General features: G+C 51.0%; 1 protein-coding gene across 1 annotated transcript; it reads left to right on the top strand.

The window, feature by feature from the left end:
• The first annotated feature begins 993 nt into the window (after positions 1-993).
• Positions 994-17,068, top strand: CYB5RL (cytochrome b5 reductase like). The gene is made up of 6 exons (XM_016219809.2): positions 994-1,270; positions 2,167-2,315; positions 4,894-4,981; positions 8,384-8,488; positions 10,982-11,185; positions 15,076-17,068. The coding sequence occupies exons 1-6, from the start codon at positions 1,076-1,078 to the stop codon at positions 15,277-15,279; spliced, it is 945 nt and encodes a 314-aa protein (XP_016075295.2). The 5' UTR covers positions 994-1,075; the 3' UTR covers positions 15,280-17,068.
• The last annotated feature ends 1,513 nt before the right edge of the window (positions 17,069-18,581 follow it).

Below are 18,581 nucleotides of genomic sequence, written 5' to 3'. Positions count from 1 at the left end.
CCTTTCTGTTGCTCTTACTCCCTCACCTCACATCTAGTCAGTCTCTCTGTCCTATTAGTTCTCTCTTCAGTACTTCTCTAGGTGACCCCTTTCCAGTCATTCTTTCTGAAGCCTCCCGGTCCAGGTCCTCATCACCTCTCACCGGGACCCCCACAGCCTCCCCCTCCCGTTTTCTTGTGGCTGAATAACAATATGCTTTGAAATCAGACAGACCAGGTTAAAATCCTAGTGCCACCATTGTAGGACCTGTGTGGCCCTTTCCAGGCCCCAGTGTCCCTGCCTATAGAATGACACCTCTAATACGGGCCTTGTTGTACAGATTAAATGAGATGTAGCAGTTGGGCGGGTGATTCACCAGCAGTGCTGAATGAAAGCAAGCAGACGCAGAGGAATGCACTCATGTGATTCTGTATAGGTAAAAAGCATTCAAATGATTTGTAGAGGTGCAGACTGGGCAGAGCTGAACTGTAGTGGTGAGGGCTGCAAACAAGGAGACAATACTGAGGAAAGCAAGGGGATGACTGCATCAAAAGCCGAGGTGGTGATTACAGGGCCAGTGGAGTGTGATCGGGAGGGGACACGTATAAGTGGCTTCTGGGATACTGGCAAGGTTCTTTTTACTCAACTGAATGGTAGTTACAAAGGTGTTCTTTGATAACATTTAAATTTAGTTCTTATAATTTTTATAATAATTACATTATACATACATACTTTACTTCATCATTTAAAATATTTTAAAAATTCGACAAGAGTTTCTATGTAAAGTGCTTAATCCAGCCCTCAGCACAGGAAAAGTTCAGGAGACCGTGGTTGCCTGTTCTGATTGTCTTGTTTGCCTGCCTCCCTCTCCAGGCACCAGACCCCGGGGTGATTTACCCCGTCCTCCTCGGGGCTCACCCAGAGCTCCGCACCTGCAAGCCTCGGGAGGGTGGGAGGAGTCGAGGCCACCAGACGGTAACCACATGTTTCTGTCTTTTGGATTGGCCAGGGAACGTGGCTGGGGCTGTGACTCTCACAGTCAGGCCTGCTCCGGAAAGAGCACCAGCTGTCCCTCGCAGGCTGCCCCAGCCCTCTGATGATGGCCGGGAGGGAGGAGCACGATGATGAGGAAGCCTGGCTGCAGCTTCGGCCTGTGGAGCCCTTGCCCTCCCAGTGCTGTGGCAGTGGCTGCTCCCCCTGTGTGTTTGACCTCTATAACCAAGACCTGGCGAGGTGGGAGGCAGCCCAAGCCAGCAAGGACAGAAGCCTGCTAAGAGGCAAGGAGTCCCAGGTAAGAGACTTCTCAGACAAGAGTGGCAGCATCTATCTGGCTTCAGCCCTGTGCAGTGTACCTGCTCGGGGAAGCTTCCCCTGACTCTGTACAGCAGAGGAAAGAGTGTGCTTAGTGGAAGTAGACAGATCCAGGTTCAAAGCCTGGCCCTGAGCTGGGTATGTGGGGCACTTCCAGGAGTGAACTGGGTGTGGGCATTTTACAGGAGAGAGATTCATGAGTTATGGCACTCAGAGAAGACTTCCTGGAGGAGGTGCAGGTGGGGTGGAATGTCAAGGGCCGTGGGCTGAGACTTAGAAGACATGGCTTTGAGTCCCTGCTCATGGTGTGACCTTGGATAAGGAAGTCACTACCACCCAGGCCTCAGTTTTCCCACATGTAAAAATAAGGATATTAGGTTAGATAATCTTTATGGGCTCATCAATTTTTAAATTTTGCAAATATGGATTTTAGCAGGTTTGAAAGATGGGTGGGTCATTCATACATTGCAGATGAGTGTTCTGGACAGAGGGCCTAGCTTAGGCAAATAAAGGGTCACAGGGAGGAGGCAGCAGGGTGTTCTTGGGAGAATGGAGAAGAGTCTGGCATCTGACACATGGGAGGTAAAATGGGGCCTGAGGGTCATCCACAGGGCTCTGGAGTGTCCAGCTAAGAGTCCTGCACTTTATCCTGGGCAGAGGGGAGCCATGGAAGGCTTAAGAGTAGGGTAGAGCACAGTGTAAAGTGCTCTGGCATTCTTAGATCAGAGCATGAAAGGGAAGGTGGGACTACTCTCTATTATAAGAAAAAACTCACCAGCGGGATAGCCTCTCCTTGGAGAAAGTGAGTGGATGCTGTGGATGCCTGCATGTTTCTTGAGCCCCAGCTTCTAGCTGTTGGCTATTTTCCTGTTGCAGAGCCACCCCTCCAAACTGAGCCCAGAGACGTTCCTGGCTTTCTGCATCAGTGCCATGGACAAACTCACTGAGGACACCTACTGTGTCCGGTTTGCACTACCCGGGAACAGCCAACTCGGCCTGCGGCCTGGCCAGCACCTTGTCCTACGGTACACTCAGGTAGTGGGAGGATCAGAGCTTTGCAGCCCTACTTTGCCATTTGCTAGCTGTGTGGCCTAGGACAGCTGCTTAACCCCCTACTAGCCATCTCAAAATAGACATAGTAATACATTACTCAGAGGGTTCTTGGGATTGAACTAGAGAATACATTTTCATAATTAATTAGAATAACAGCAAACACTTTTATAGCACATACTATCCAAGCCCGAGTTCTGTGTGAGTGTGCATATGAACTCATTTAATTCTCACAAAATCCTGAGTGCTAGGTACCACTATCAGACCTGAGAAGAAACTGAAGCCAGAGGTTCTGTGACTTGCCCAAGGTCACACAGTCAGGAAATGTTGGAGCCAGGATTTGAAGGCAGGCAATGTGGCTCTAGAACCTGTGGTATTAACCTAATATTATTAGCACCAGTTGATAGAAAGGGCACTGTCATTGACAACTTGCCCAGTATCACACAGCTAGTAAGTCATGGAGTCAGGATTTGAACTCAGACAGCCCAGCTCCTGAGTTATACTCTTAACCACTCCTCTGAAATTCCTTCTTCCTCCCAGCCCTCTTGTGTACTGTCCTTCTGCCTCTGTCCCCACCTTCACCTGCCCAGGGACAAGATCCTTTGGGACCTCCAGATGGAGGCTTCTGCCAGGCAGTCAACTCTGTGGGGATGAAGCCTAGCAAAGAGACCTGAGCTGCGGACATGGATATGGGATCATTGGCATCTATCTGGACAACACTTGGGAAGGGCGGGGAATCAAACCCTGGCTGCTCGAGCATTTATGGTATTGGCAAGAGGAAGAGCCAGCAAAGGAGACAGAAGGTGTAGCAAGAGGACGAGGAAAACCAGGAGAGGGCATATTACTGGTCACACTCTGGCCACTTGCCTTGCACTGACCCCTGGTGTTTGTGCCCAGCTCAGTCTGGCTGTGACCTGGCTGGCTATCCTTTAAGCTCGCCATTCCAATGGATGAGAGGGGCCAGAGGGCAGATCACAGCCCCATGCAACCAATCACCCATAAATCAGGAACTCCCTCACTTCCTCTACCCTCTCTGCCACTCTAGTGACATTCCTAACACATGCAGCTGACCATGTCACTCCCTGTTGCAACACCTTCTGTGCTCTGTGATGCCTCCACAATGACTTCCTAATCCAGGCTCCCAGCTTCCTTTCCCACCAAGTTCTTCCCCCTCCCCCTGCTGCATATGCACCCCTTGTTCCAGCCTCCTGATCCACTCACCAGTTCCTGCCCTACCTTATCCTACCTCTCAGCTTTTGCCCAGGCTATTCCCCTGCCTGGAATTACTTCCCTTCCTGTCCCCATTCTCACCTGTCAGTGGCTTGCTAATCCTTTAAATTGCAGCTTGAGGAGGCCTCCTGAGGTTCCTGGTGCCCCCAGTGAGAGTGGTTGCTCCCTCTGTAGCATGTCAGTTTTGCCTCTGTTGTAGCAAATGTCACTGTGCTGTTTGCATCCCAGCCACATCATGTGTTCTGTTTGTTATTTCCTCATTTGTTCCACAAGCATTTATTGAATATTTCTGTTCAGCTCCCCAGCTTTTGATGTATTAGGACAGGGCCTTTCTAAAAAATCTTTGCATACATTATAGGACTCTAGAAAGGAGCACTTGGGTACTTCCAGGAAGCTCTGAGGAGTAGTGGTGAGAAACTTGGTTCTGCAGTCAGAGCTACGGTGAATTCTAGCTGTGTGACCTTGGGCAAGTGGCTTTCCTTCTCTAAGCCGTGGGTTTTTCATTTGGGTGGTTATTTGAATTAAATAAGATAATGCATATAACATGCTTGGTGTATAGTAGGCATGTAAGACAACAAGGTTGCTATTATCATGATGATCATCCTGCCCCCTGTTGACAACATTGTGGAGAGGATTTATGCATGGGGTCCGGCTTTGGGCTAGGGCACTTTGAGGATCCTTCCAATTCTGATGATCCTGGCACATGGTGGTAAGTGTTTAATAAACAACTTGTTAAAAACAGTTGTTTTTATGATTTTGTGGTTGAGAAGAGGTCAGGAAAAACCCACAGTGATGTCCTAAAAACAGCTCACATCATTAATGTACTCTGGAAGCACTTGCCCATCTGTAATCCCAGTGGAACTGCACAACAGGGACAAAGATGGTTGGCCCCATTTTATAAAAGGGGCAACCGAGGTACTAATGACCTGCCTGGGAACTCAGCTCTTTTTACACTTTTGCATTTTTTAATCCTCACCTGAGGACATGCTAAGAAAGAGGGAAAGAGAAAGGGAGAGAGAGAAACATTGATTGGTTGCCTTCTGTATGTGCCCCACCCAGGGATCAAACCCACAGCTTGGGTATGTGCCCTGACCAGGAATCGATCTGGCAACCTTTCGGTATACAGGACTATGCTCAACCAGCTGAACCACTCTGGCCACATTCAGTGATCTTTTTTCCTGCTCCCACTTGCTTGCCCCTTAGTGAGCATCACTGGGGATGACCAGGCCCCACCTTCACTTTCACCAGCCTGGCAGAATGGATACGTATATGGGTTTGTTGAATGATTGCCTGCCTGCCTGACTGAGTGCTTCTCTTTCCCAGGGGGATAGTAGATGGCTTAGAAATTCAGAGAGCCTACACACCCATCAGCCCTGCCAATGCAGAAGGATACTTTGAGGTTTTAATCAAGGTGAGCTGACTTACATGGACAACACATTGAGATGCTGTGGACTGGAGCCCCCATTCGCTCTCTTGGTTGGGGTGGGGCAGTTCCCACCAATGTGGGAAAAGCCAGTGTTCACGTGGAAGGATGCTGGCTCGAGGGAAGAGTGGGGACAGTGAAGAAGGCCCTCTCCCATCTCCTTTCCTGGTGAAGGGGGCTGCTCAACCACTGACAGAGGGCTTATTCCTGACAGATTTTTTGAAAAGGAGGCTCAGACTGAGCAAGTGAAAGCTGCTCCTTCTCATTTTCTTGCCTGTCGGAGAGTGAGCACTGAGCCTGGGGGAAGGGGGACCCAGGCTGCACAGCAGTATTGCGTGCTGGGCACGGGGGTCCAGATGCATCTGGCGTGGAGCCTGTCCTCAGACAGGAGCAGCCGGAACAGTGCAGTGTGATAAACACCATGGCAGGAGGCCCCAGTCCCACTTAAGATGGCTGGAGCTGTGGGAAAGCAGGCTGGGACTCCCAGCAGAAGGTGCTTGTTTGAGCTGTATGTCTAAGTAAAGGAGTGGGCACCAGAGGGAAATGTGGGCGGAAGCTCTAAGTGCCGGGAACAGCATGTGTGATGGGGGACTGTTTATCCTTTGTCCTGGATCAGAAGGGGGCATGCAAGGAAAGGGTGGGATGCAGAGCGCCTTGTGGACGTCCCCTCGGGAAGGTGGGCAGGGTCAGGGTATTTGAGTTGGGTCTTAAAGGAGGAGTGGAAATCGGCAGGGGCAGGGAATGGCATCCAGGCCAAGGGGACGAATAAGCAAAGGCAGGGAAGGGTGGAACAGAACAGGGTCTTGTGGGAACTATTCCCAGTCTGAATGGCAGGAGGAAAGGTGCTTGTGGGGCACACAAGGTGGTGAGGGAGTTGGCAGAGCTAAGATGAATAAAGTGGGTTGGATACAAAGTACCCCAGAGGCCCAAAGAATAGGCACCAGATACATAAGAAGTCATGAAGTTCCAATTATGTGGAAAAAATAATTAGGTGGAACTACATGGAATTGCTGATTCTCTAATATTTTTGACTTACAGAGAGAAACAGCAGTTTCATATGGGTCAACCTAAAATATAGCTCTAGATCATTATTTCCCAAATGGAATCCTAGGGAACACCAGTGTTTAAGAATAGCTTTCACATCCCTTTATCTCCCCTGTAGGACAGGAATTATTATCCCCATTTCATTGATAAGAAAGCAGAGACCCCAGGAGAACCCGAAGCTCCACAGTTACTAAGAAGTGTGGCTGGTGGTGAGCCCTGGCCTCCTCACTCCAAGACCCCAGCAGCGTCTCTGGCTCCTACCTTCCCTGCCTGCCTTCAGAGCCTGAGTGTTTACTCCCTCACACATAAGCTTGGATGGGATCCCTTCTCTGCACAACTGTTTGTCTGGGAGATTCCACAAATCCTCTCCAAATGGCCTGCTTCCCCAAGCTGCTTGTCTGGGTGTGTTTCTGTTGAAAGGATAAGCCTGGAGACAGTTCTCTCCCAGCTGCAAGGCTGATTTGCTCTTTCATTTCCCGGAAAGCCTCTCTTTAGAGGGATGCTTAATTATCCCTGAGCCGCTGGCTAGGAAGATCTGGAAATGTCTTTGCGAATTGGGAAGGCAGACGGGTTTCTTAGGTTTACCCTCCCTTGTAGACGGGAAGGAGGAACTCCTATTTCTCAGGCACCTACCTTCTGGGAAACGGGCACTGCCTCTGGCTCTTTATTTTCATTGTTTCGTTTCAACCTCATAAACACCCTACAGAGTAGATCATATTATCCCCATTTTATAGATGAAGAAGCTGATGCTCAGATATGTCATTGTCCCAAGGCTCCTTGGGTAGTATAATTTTCAGTGGAAGAACAAAAGTTCAGTGTCAGTCTTGTTTAACTGGTGTGTATTGAGTCAGGCTCTGTATGGGCTGTGCCTCCCCTGAGACCGGGGCCAGAAAACAAGGTGTGCTCTGAGCCACAGCCTCCAACAAGTTAGGAGAACTGTAGCCTCCCTCCCAGACCTCTTCCAGGTGAGCCGAGAACTTTCCTTGCTTTATTCATATGGGTCCACGGAAGTCAGGGATGGTGCCAGAGGTGGCTGTGGGTGACCAAAGTCTGGTTATAATCTCAAGCCTGGTTGTAATCTCATATCAAACACCCTTTCAGTCCTATTGTCCAGTGCTTCCCTCTCACCCCCACCCTACTGTGTCCACTTGCTGTTCCCAGCACATGACCTGGGCCGTCCTACCCCTGACTATACCATACCTAACGCCCAGAATCCTCTCTGCCCTCTTCCTCCCATTCCCAGTGAATTCTATCTTAACCGGTCTTCAGGGTCCAGCTCAAATGCTTCCTCTGCCAGGAAGCTATCCTTGGTCCTGCTCCATTGGAAGTGACTGTACCTCCTTAGTGTTCTCCCAGCACTTTATTCTTCTCATGGAGCATTAGGTAGCCTCTACCTTGTGTATGTCTGAGACAGGTTCCTCTTAGACTGTGAGCTCCTTAAAGGGAGAGCCTACATCTGATTGACTGATTCGCTCATTCATTCATTCATTCATTCATTCATTCATTCATTCATATATTTATTAAGTCCTTTCCATGGTTCAGGCACTGGCTGCCTTCATGGAGCTTCAGGTCCAGCTGTCTCCCCTGCAGCCTCAGCATAGTGCCTGGCACAGAGTGGGCAGGCCCCCAGGAAATGTAGACTGCCCCCCCCCCCCCATGGAGGAATTTCCTCCACCTCCTTCATTTTTTTCATCCAGCCAGGAAACAGTGCTGGGTAATGCAGAGATTTCACATCAGTGGCCTACCCACTGACTCCAGCCAGCAAATGTATTTGATTTTGACCTGTATAGTGTTCTAAAATTTTGACTTAATTGCTGACATTTCAAAAATGGGAGATTTTACATAAAAATATGGATGTTTTGCTCCTATGGAAAATCAGAAGACGTAGCATCATCAGCCCCACAAACTATATACTGGAATCTACAAAGTGGCTTCTTCCTTTAAAAGGAGCATTCACTCCCTAATTTGCCACAGTCCCCGCTGGTCCCTGCTGCCCTCTGAGACTGAGACTGAGTGTTGTCATCAATCATCTTATATCCAGTTCTTCACTTAGTTATGTTACCTGTATGGGCTCTGAGTTATTTGGGTTTGAGATCTCTGTAGTTAAAGCTGGAGGTCCTATGGATTCTCATCCAGCTTCACCATTTCCCTTCTGTCCAAGCTTCTGGGCCTCCTCTGAAAATTGGGAATGACAGTACCAATTTTGCGGGATGATTAGGAGGATTAAATGAGATAACACGTGAAAAGCACAGGGCATTGCAAAAAGGGCTCCACGGGAATGGCTGATGTGGTTTATATTGGCAGCATGTGCCTGTCCCAGTGAGGTTTCCCTGTGTTTGCTCCTAGTGTTACCAGATTGGGCTGATGTCCCAGTATGTTGAGTCCTTGAGAACAGGAGACATGGCTTTCTGGCGAGGACCTTTTGGAAACTTCTTCTATAAACCAAACCAGGTGAGTGCCAGCATACTGGGTCCTCAGGAGACCCCTCCTCCCAGTGCCCCAGTTTAGCCTCTGGGACTGCAGCTTCAGGTTGCTGAATCTCACTGTGCCGTTCTTCCTGAGCCCAACACAAGCCCTAGAGTATCCTTGGGGTTGGACATGGGAGGAGATGGAATAGGCACTAAGAAACAAACTTGCCTGCCCAGGCTCCAGAGCTGTCCATGACTGCCCTTTGCTTAGAAAACTCAGACTCATGCACTTGGTGTTTAAGGCCCCTATCCCATCTCACCATCAGATATCTTTCCATATTCATATTCCAGTTGCAAGACTATAAAGACTGCCCCTAAATAAGTCCCATGACTCCCTGCCTTGGAGGCCACTGCTTCCAGCCTGGAATGCTCTCCTTATCTTCATGCTACGTTCAGAGCCTCCTGATGCTCCCAGGAGGAATTAGTAAGTTCTCATCAGTTGGTGCATATCTGGAAAGCAGTCCGGCAGTATGAAGAGTCTTAAGAATCTCCAACCCAGTAATTCCACTTCTGGAAGTCTGTCCTGTGGAAAGAATCCAAAATGCTGACTCTTGCACATGTTCATTGCAGCCTTACTTATGAAAGCAAGACATTGGAGATAGCTGAGTATTCAGCAGCAGGGGAGCAGTTAAGTACACTGGGTTACAGGTACTTAAAAGAATTATCCTGGATTTTTAAGTTATGTTTATAAATGATCTTATATGTTTATGTTATAAGATCAAGTGACAAACACTAGGTACAAAACTGAACAGACAACAGGCTGGGAAACTAAGTTAAAATGCACAGAAAAAAATATGAAAAGAAAATGCAATGAAATGATAGCAGCTCTGGGTGATGAAATAATGGGTGATTTTTATTTTCTTCATTATACTTTCCAAATTCCCCACGATGAACACCTATTGCCTTTATAATTAGGAAAACAAAGCAAAACAAAAGCAAGTGGAAAAGAATGAGCCATTCCTCTCCATTTTTTTTGGTTAACTTAAAAATAGCTTTTATTGTTTTTTCCCCTTATTACAAATGCAATACATGTTCATTACCAAAAACATCAGCAGGTATGGAGAGGCAGTAAGAAGAAAATAAAGAACACCTGCAGGCCATCTACCCGGGCTTATCAGTCTCACTCCCTTGCGTATATCCTTCCAAATCCCCTTCCACGAGTGGGGGCAAGTGCACACACGTATGTGTGTATAGTAACATCAAACATGTATGTCACTGGCACCTCCTCTGTGCCAGGCTCTGATTCTAGTACTCACTGTGTAGTAACTGGTTTAATCCTCACAGCAGCTCCTAGGTACTGTACCCTCATCGTTTTACAGTCATGGGGTATGCATAATTTAATACTCTTCTACAATATTCTCCTAGTACTAACCATGCTTAGCCTTGCCTTTTAGCTGAGGATGGCCCTGTGTCCCCCAGGCCCTTGAGAGCAGGGACTAAGGACTGTCCGTTTCCTCCCAACCTTGAGGTGCACCTGATGAAGGTTGTGTTGACCACCTTTTCCCGGTGGAGCCTCTCTGTGCCTTGTGGCTGCTGCTCTGCACCCACAGAGCACCGCAGAAAAGCCCGTGCATGTCCTGTGTAGGGAAGATGTAGGGCCCAGCAGTGAGGAAGAAAAGATGGGGTCTCACATTGGCACTTGGCCCCCGAGGAGGCTGGGGTGCACTGGCCCTCTTTCCGGCCCTGTCTTGCTGCTCTGCAGTTGTCTTCATTGCAGATGGACATCAGGTCATCCCAGAGAACTGACACATTAGCATCTACCTGTGCATTCTTCCACAGACATGCCCAGGTATTCGTCCAGGGCCAGGCCCATGCTGGACCCAGGGGGCCCAAGGTGGGTCAGACAAGGCCCCTGTCCTCCAAAAGTTCAGAATCTGATGGGGAGACAGACACACAAACAGATGACAAAAGCACAGCATGGCCCGTGTTGTGAGTCAGGGCCCACAGGGGGCTGTGGGAAAACAAGGAGCCCTCAGCTGTCCCTGGCTCCGGGAAGGCTCACCAGAGGAGAACCCGAGCAGCAATGGGGGAGGGAGGAGCACGGCAGGCCAAAGACCGGAAGGCTGGGAGGGCAGGGATAGAGGGCTGGGTGGCGTGGCCGGCAGTAGGGGCTCAGGAAGGGGAAGGGATCTCATTGGTAAGCCCTGGGCTCCACTTTATGTCATCTCCTTTAATCCTCACAACAGTTCCGAGAGAGGTGCTATTATGGGGATGCTTCAGAAGGAAAACAAACCATCTGTAGGATGGGCTACACCCTTATGCTCCCTTTCAGCCCCCAGAGTCCATGGTTTCTGTTACACAGACCTCCAAGCTGTAGACTTGAACAAGCAAGGGTGGTTTCCTGCAGGAGGTAGAGAGGGTCACCTAGGTAGATGACCACCGGGAGGAGCAGTGCCATCGGTTCAGGCACGCCCAAGAAAAGGCCCCATGATGGGTGGGTGGGGTCATATCCCCATATACCTGTCCTGTTTCCCAGTACGGTGAGCTGCTCATGCTGGCTGCAGGTACTGGCCTGGCCCCCATGGTGCCCATCCTGCACAGCATCACAGACAATGCGGAAGACGAGACCTTTGTCACCCTGGTTGGCTGCTTCAAGACCTTTGAGAGCATCTACCTGAAAACCTTCCTGCAGGAGCAGGCCCGTTTCTGGAATATCCGCACCTTCTTTGTTCTCAGCCAGGTAAGCGCAGGGTGAGACAGACTTTTCACTCCCCTGCACCTGTCCTGAGCCCTGCTGTGGCCTTTGCGCCCATGCTGTGATAGTCCTGTCACTGGTGGAATTGCCACTGTGTGCTTGTCATATTCATCATGCAGATGAGGAAACATGCTCAGAATGGTGGAGGTACCAGTCAGTGTCTGCTGCTTGATGGGGTAAAGCCAGGATTTGAGCCTGGGACTCTGATTCCGGAGCTCTAGCTCTCACCCATCATGCTTTGCTGCCTGCCATCTGCCCTCTGGCATCATCAGTTATATGGGCTGGGTGCTGGGTTGTGGAGTCAGTGGGCCAGGCCACAGAGTCCTTGAAGCTGTGATAAGCTCTTTGAGGCAGGGACCACCTGTCTGGGTCACCACAGTCCCCTCAGTGCTCAGCACAGTGCCAGACACAGAGTAGATGCTCCCTCCATCTGAGTCCACTGCATTCTTAGGGTCTCTACCATGTCACTTTGCCCTGCCTGGGAGGAAAGCTGCTTTCCAACTCTGGGCTGCAGGTACTCTAGCTGGAAGTGACTCTGCCTCTGACCCTCTGCCCTCTGGTTCCCCATCCCCTCATTCACTCAGGCCTTCTGGGCCCCTTCCCCTGAGCCATAGCATGGGGGGGGGGGGCATCATGCCCTTATCTCAAGCCAGGCCCTCAGCTCTCTTTGCTCACCTGCCATCCCCTGGTTGGTAGCTTTATTTCTGTTCCTGCACCCCCTGGGTTGGGGTACCCTGCTGGTGCCTCCCTTCATTCTCTGTTGCTCAGAGTCACCCTCATTGCCCTGTACTTTGGACCACCCGGTCCCTGAAGATAAAGACTTGTGTGATCCTTGACATGTGGCTGGGTGGGGGTGTGACTGGGAAGGAGGTATTTCCCTTCCCAGTGCCAAATGTCTGGGGTTCCCCACTGGCCAGGGTCTGCTGGCCTGTCCATGGGACAGAGTCATCGAGAGGCTTATGCTTGGTGAACATTGGTAGCAGCAGCACCTAGGACAGGGGAATGAGTGTAGCCGAAGTGGGGGTGGGAGTAAGGGAAGGGCCACTGCTACCCAGCAGCACCCTCAGCCCTGCCCAAGGGCCTGGTCAAGGAAGGTGGGAGATGATGGGGCAGGAAGCTGGCACCTGGCAGAGTCACCCGGGCTTCCTTTTCCCCAACCACATGCCAGGTGCCTGATATAAAAATGAAGATGACCTGCCCGGCCGGGCGTGGCTCAGCGGTTAAGCGTCGACCTAGGATCCAGGCGATCAGGGTTGGATTCCCGGTCAGGGCACATGCCTGGGTTGCGGGCTGCAGCCGATCAATGACTCTCTCATCATTGATGTTTCTAGCTCTCCCTCTCCCTCTCCTTTCCTCTCTCTGAAATCAATAAAGATATATTAAAAAAAAAAAAAAAAAATGAAGATGACCTGCTCTCTGCCCTCCAGGTATTCACCTGTATATGGCGAGACAGCCACAGGGATGGCTGACAATGGCTCTCTTTCACTGAGCACTTTCTCTGTGCCTGGCACTGTTCTAAGCATTTTACGTGTATTAACTCCTGTATCTCCCCACCACAATCTTAGGAGGTTAATCCTGCCATCATGCCTATTGTACAGATGTGGAAGCTGAGGCACAGGGAGATTTAAGAACCTTGCCCAAGGTAACAATGAGTTGGTGGAGAACTGAGTGTGAACCCTGGTGGTCCTACTCCAGAGGCCCTGCTCCTACTGCTTATCAGTATAATACAGCACAGGATGGGTGCTGCTGAGGATGTTCAGGATGCTGCAGCAAGCAGGCAGGGCTTCACAGAGGGGATGGCAGCTAAGCTTGGGCTTGTGGGTACTTAAAGTTCACTAGCAATAGAGGGCCTTCAGCCCTGGGCTGGGGCTTGAATGATGCCAGTGGCCTGGGATGGGGCAGGTGAATGGGCTAGCCATCAGTGGCAGGGACAGTGGAGAGGTACCTCCTACTTGTCTGCACTCCCTCCGCTCAGGATACACCTTCTCCTGCCTGTCTGCAGGGACAGCCAGTGACAGCTTGCATCTTCAAGCATCTGCCTTCTCCAGACACCCCCTGTTCATTTGTCCTTCATCCTGCGGCTGGAATGGCAGCTCTGACCACACCACCCCCCTGCCTCTAGCCCTTCCCTGGCTCCCTACTGCTCTCAGGACAACCTTCAAGCCTGCTGGCTGTGCCAGTCCTCTGTGACCTGACTCCAGCCTGCCTTCTCTGCTCGCTGTGTTCTGGTGTCACTGGTCTGCTGTGGTTGCAAATGTGCTGTGCTTTTCTGGCTGGTGGGCCTTTGCTCACCACCGTTCCCCTTGCCAGGACCACTTCTCCCCACTTCTTCACCCTCCCCTCCTCATCCTTCACATCTCTCTGTGGAGGTGTAATTCCATTCGGAAGCTTTCCCTGAGCCCCCAGGCTGGTGTAGATGTTTCTGCTGCCACAGGCCTGGGCTCTCCAGCACCTACCCTAGGGCACCATCAGCTATCATTGTTTACCCATCCTTTCCCCACCTGAGTCCTCTCCCCACCTGAGTCCTCTCCCCACTTGAGTCCTCTCCCCACCTGAGCGGTAACCAGACCCATTGCGTCTCTGGGTGTGCAATTGAGAAGGGCTGAGTGAACCTAACTGGCCTGAGGGAAGGAGGCAATGGGGAGGAGAGGTCCTGCCTTCAAGGGCCTATCGGGTGTGTCAGAGCCTGGAGGGAGCTGGAAAGGGCCAGACCCTCAAGAGAAGATGCCCTTGTCAGTACCTGTCAGCTCTGTGAGGTGGGCTCCAAGGCCCTGGGAATGCACCTGAGATTAGAGGCCTGTGCTCATGGAGCCTCTACCAGGGTTTTCCCATCACTCCACTCTCATCACAGTAGCTCAGAGAGGTCACTGTCACTCAGCCAGGAAGTGGCAGCAAAGCCCAGATTCCACCCCCCACCCCCCCTTCTGGCCTCTGCTTAGCCCTAGGAACTAGAAGCCACCTTAACTGGGTGTGCACAGGTTTGAATAGTCAATAGTCTCATTCTGCTGTTTTTTGTTTGTTTGTTTTGGGTGCTGGTTACATGAGTTCGTCTCTTTGCTAAAGTTCTTCAAACTATGTATACTTAATGAGCTCTACAATTTTCTGTACATATATTATACTTCAATGAAATGTTTATTTAAAAGAAAGTCCTCCAAGTCAGCTGGCGGCTGTTCTTTTCTTTTGTGATCCTGATGCTGGAAGCCACCACTGAGGCTGGAAGAGCAGAAAGAGAGCCGGAGGCCTGGGTCCCCCGGGCACTGAACTACGCCAGCCTTTTTCTGTGAGAGAATAGACTCCTCTCTTGGTTGAGGCACTGATGCTGGGATCTCTGACACCACAGGCAGGACGACGCCAGGAACCTTTCCTGTTTAGAGCAACTGCTCTGTCCCCAGACCTAGCACAGAGTGATCACTCAATAGATACTGAGAAACCCACAAGTTAACTGAAACCTTAAAACAAATGAACAACAGTTATGGTCCAAGGGGAATGGTATAGACAACCTTGGAAAGATGCTAGGAGACCCACAGCAATGCAGAGAAAACACTCCCCCAGGGTGACAAGTACAGTGGCCCCCAAGAGGCAGTGAGAAACATTGGGTCCTGGGTTCTAGTCCTGCCACTGCCCCTGCCTCATTGTGTGACCTGGGGAATGTCCCTCCTCCCTGTGCCTCCCCTGTTGTAGGAGGGTAACTAGCTACCCGTAGGCTCGTGGTGAGGATACTGAGGCCCAGTGTGAGCAAGTACCTGGCTTGTGGTAGGGCCAGGTGAAGGTTGCCTTTCCACCACCCTGCCTCAGTTTCCTCATTTGGCAGAGAGCTGGCTGCATGAACTCTGGGGACTCCCGGTCATCACCCCCACTGTTTCTCATCATTACAGGAGAACTCCCCAGAGCAGCTTCCCTGGAGTTACCGGGAGAAGACCCGCTTTGGCCGCCTGGGCCAGGACCTGATTGAAGAGCTGGTTGGCTCTTGTCGGAGAAAGCCATTTGCATTGGTCTGTGGCTCGGCTGAGTTTACCAAGGACATGGCCAGGTGCCTGCTGCATGCAGGCCTGGCTGAGGACTCCTACTTCCTCTTCTAGGCCTGGCCTCCCTCCCAAAGCCCAGGCCAGGGGCCTACTCATGGAGGAGCACAGACTGGAATCAGAAAACGTGGACAGAAGACCACCACTAACTTGCCAGGTGACCTTGGGCAGATTTCTTTACCTCTGTGCACCTGTTTCTCATCTTCTGACTCCCTTAGGCAGGCATCCTGTTGTGTGGAGGGAAGATGGGGCTGCAGGAGCCTGGAGAGGAGAGTAACCAGCCTGGGAGTCATGGAGGACTTCTCGGAGGAATCCTGGTCCAGGCTGAGCCCCAGGATGAGTAGGAGTTGGTAGGAAGAGGGGCTAGAAGAGCTCCCCTGCTTCCTTAGATTATAGGGTTATGCGGGGCTCCCATCAGACCATGCCTGCTTCCCCTGGAGGCTGAGAATCCCTGTGTTCCCAAAGGGCTGGCTCAGAGGAGGTGTATGTTAAATGTTCAGGGAATGACCATAGGGGCGGCTGAGAGCTCTCTGGAGGCCTTATGTACCTCCAGTGCCATGAGCCAAACACAAGGAAGGTCTTGGGTTCTGTGACCTGACCACATTCCCAGAGCGAGGTGGGGCCTTGGGTTACCTTTGTTTTTGGGCCTTTCCTGCTTCGAATGGCTTCACTCTCAGTCTCCCTTCCCTGGCTCAAGAGCCCAGCCGAGAATCCTTTTTCCAGCAAAAGAGGCATAGATGCAAACGCCCCTCCCTCCTGCAGGCAGCCAGCTCTGCCCTCCCTTCAGCTCTGGTGCCCTGGCGACGGTTGCTATGGAGATCTAAAGATAGAGCAGGAGTCAGGAGACCTGGGTCCTTCTCCCTGCTCTGCCCACTGAGTGGATGCTCATTCTGATCCACCCACCCCTCTCCGCACCCCGCCCCTTCCATCCTGCAAGGGGCTTGCCCTCCCCAGGGAAGCCAGCGCCCCTGGGCAGCGCACTGCAGTTAATGAATTCTGCTTTTCACAGCCATGCTCCAGTGCGCTGCACCAGCTCAGGCTGGCTACAGACAGTCCCAGAATCAGAATGTTAAGTCATGGAATCTCAGAATGAGAGAACCATAGAATCATCCAGTTAGAATTTTACAGTTATAGAATCACAGTCCTCATCATGTCAGAGATTGAAGTTCAGGACTCCAGAGAGCATCCAGTCTGCTAGACTCATTGTATCGATGGGAAAACCGAGGCCCAATGAGGGCCAAGTAACCTGACCAAGGGACAACAGTTCACAGCAGGGCCAGCACCAGAAGCAGATCTCCGGATGGCATCCTGTGCTCAGAGTCCTGTACCAGTCAGTGGTTTTCAAACTGGGCTCCATGAGACACGAGGGTTCCTGGCGTGGCAGAAGTGACGGGATGACCACGTGGGATCTCCAGGACCCCTTTCAACCGGAGCAGTTTCATTTTTATCCCATTTATGTCTTGGGCTTGGATTAATTTTGGTTAGTGAAAAAAGCCTTTCCTTGTACCGCCCAAAAAGTTGCAACAAATCTCTGTGCTGTGCCATGTCCAGTAAATAATCAGGACAAGCAGTTGGGGATGGTGCCAAAGGTTTCAAACTGTTTCACAGGTGGAATTCCATGGTCAAATGGATGTGGGGAATACTGACTGTGACCTTCACTGAGAATCATATATGTACATGAGTATATTAAAGGCTCTGAAAGTCCAGCAGTAAAGAAACTTTTAATTTTGTTTAACCTAGAGTGTCCCAAGCTAAGTTAACTGTAGAACATTTTTATCCACTAGAGTCTTTTAAGACCAACGATCCATGGAATATGCTTTGGGAAACGCTGGGCGGTCGCAGCACCTCTGTTTAGCACAGTGTGATGTGTGGGAAGGCCCTGCCCTGAGTCAGAGGTTCCAGCAGGAGCTGTGGTCTCCTTTGGCCTTGCCTGTGACTTGGGCAAGACATATATCCTCTCTCAGGGCCTTGGAAATCTGGGCGTCTTCCTCCTTGCTCTCCTCCCCCTCAGCACATCTTATTGGTTCTCCTCACAGGTACTGCTGGAGGGCCTGTTATGAGCCAGACTCTGTTCTGGGCACTGAGGAAACAACAGTGAAAGGCAGGTGCAGTTCTAGTGAGCTCCTCTGGGAAGGAGAGCAGACATGAAACCAGTAATTCTAGGGATGCGTGTTCTAGACAGGAATGTGTGAGGTGCTAGGAGCTTGGACAGCAAAGGTTAGCCCAGCCTGGGAGAGGCCAGGACACATGCCCGCACAGAGGGCAGAGGCTTCAAAGATGATATCCTCACTCATAAGAGTGATGGGGGGGTCCCCACTTAAGGGGTGGGGAGTCTGGGGCAGTTCTTGTGTGTCTGTCTTTGTCCCCTGTTAGGTATTTGATGTGTAGATATTAGACAAGGCCACCTAGTGATAACCAGCAGCCCATCTTGCCCTACAGTATCACCCTCCTCTTCCCCTTACTCCATGTGGGATCTGCGCAGCTTGGGTACTGGTGGGTCTCTTATCATGGGACAGTGGTGCCAAGGGGCTCATATCATCTGGAAATTTGAGAGCTCGTTGCTGGTGCCATGCCTCTCAAGATGCTAAGTGAGTCCAAGAAGAGGACTGGTTGGAATGTGTGAGGATGGGCCTCTTTGAATTGGGGGTGTTCCCATCAGCTGGCCCATTTCTGCCATCTTTCCTGATAATGCCCCCGTAGCAGGTCATGGGAGGTGTGCAGTCAGGGTCATGGCAACAAAAATGATATGTGCCTCAGTCCAGCCCTCACCACGTTGTGCCTGCACCACTCACGCATTCCCCTCACTGGTCTCCTAGCCTCCAGCCTCTCCCCCACACCCGCTTCACACTGTGGCCAGACCGATTTTACTGTGGTGAGAACACTTAACATGAGATTACCCTCTTAACACATGTTTAAGTGTACAGTGCTTTCGTGTCGATAGTAGGCACAGACCTCGAGCTCACTCAGACCACTTTTTCTAACACACACAAATCTGAGCCTGTCACTCCCTTGCTTAAGATCCTCCAGTGGTTCCCTGCTACCCTTAGGATATAGCCTCTCAGCTGTTTGCCTTTACAGACTTGTTTCGTGATACTGACCCCTTGCCCTCCCCACCCCCCACCCCCAACTCTTAATGTTCCAAACTTGTTCTCTTGCATCAGTCATTTCCTTCACATTGGCTGCTTCCTCTGCCTGGGCCATCCTGCCCTCCTCCTGTTGCCACTCACCTTGGCCTCCTTGTCTCCTAAGGGCTCAGCTCAGTGTCACTGCCTTTCGGAAGCCTTGCCTGCTTCTGCCACTCCAGGCGAGATTAGTGAGAGTCTCATGCGTTCTGTTGCTGCACTTCTCAGCCTGTCTTG

Source organism: Miniopterus natalensis, chromosome 9 (assembly GCF_054644295.1).
Source record: "Miniopterus natalensis isolate mMinNat1 chromosome 9, mMinNat1.hap1, whole genome shotgun sequence".
NCBI classification, from domain to species: domain Eukaryota; kingdom Metazoa; phylum Chordata; class Mammalia; order Chiroptera; family Miniopteridae; genus Miniopterus; species Miniopterus natalensis.
The sequence above is the reverse complement of the archived record's forward strand: the minus strand, read 5'-3'. Positions and strand labels throughout refer to the sequence as shown.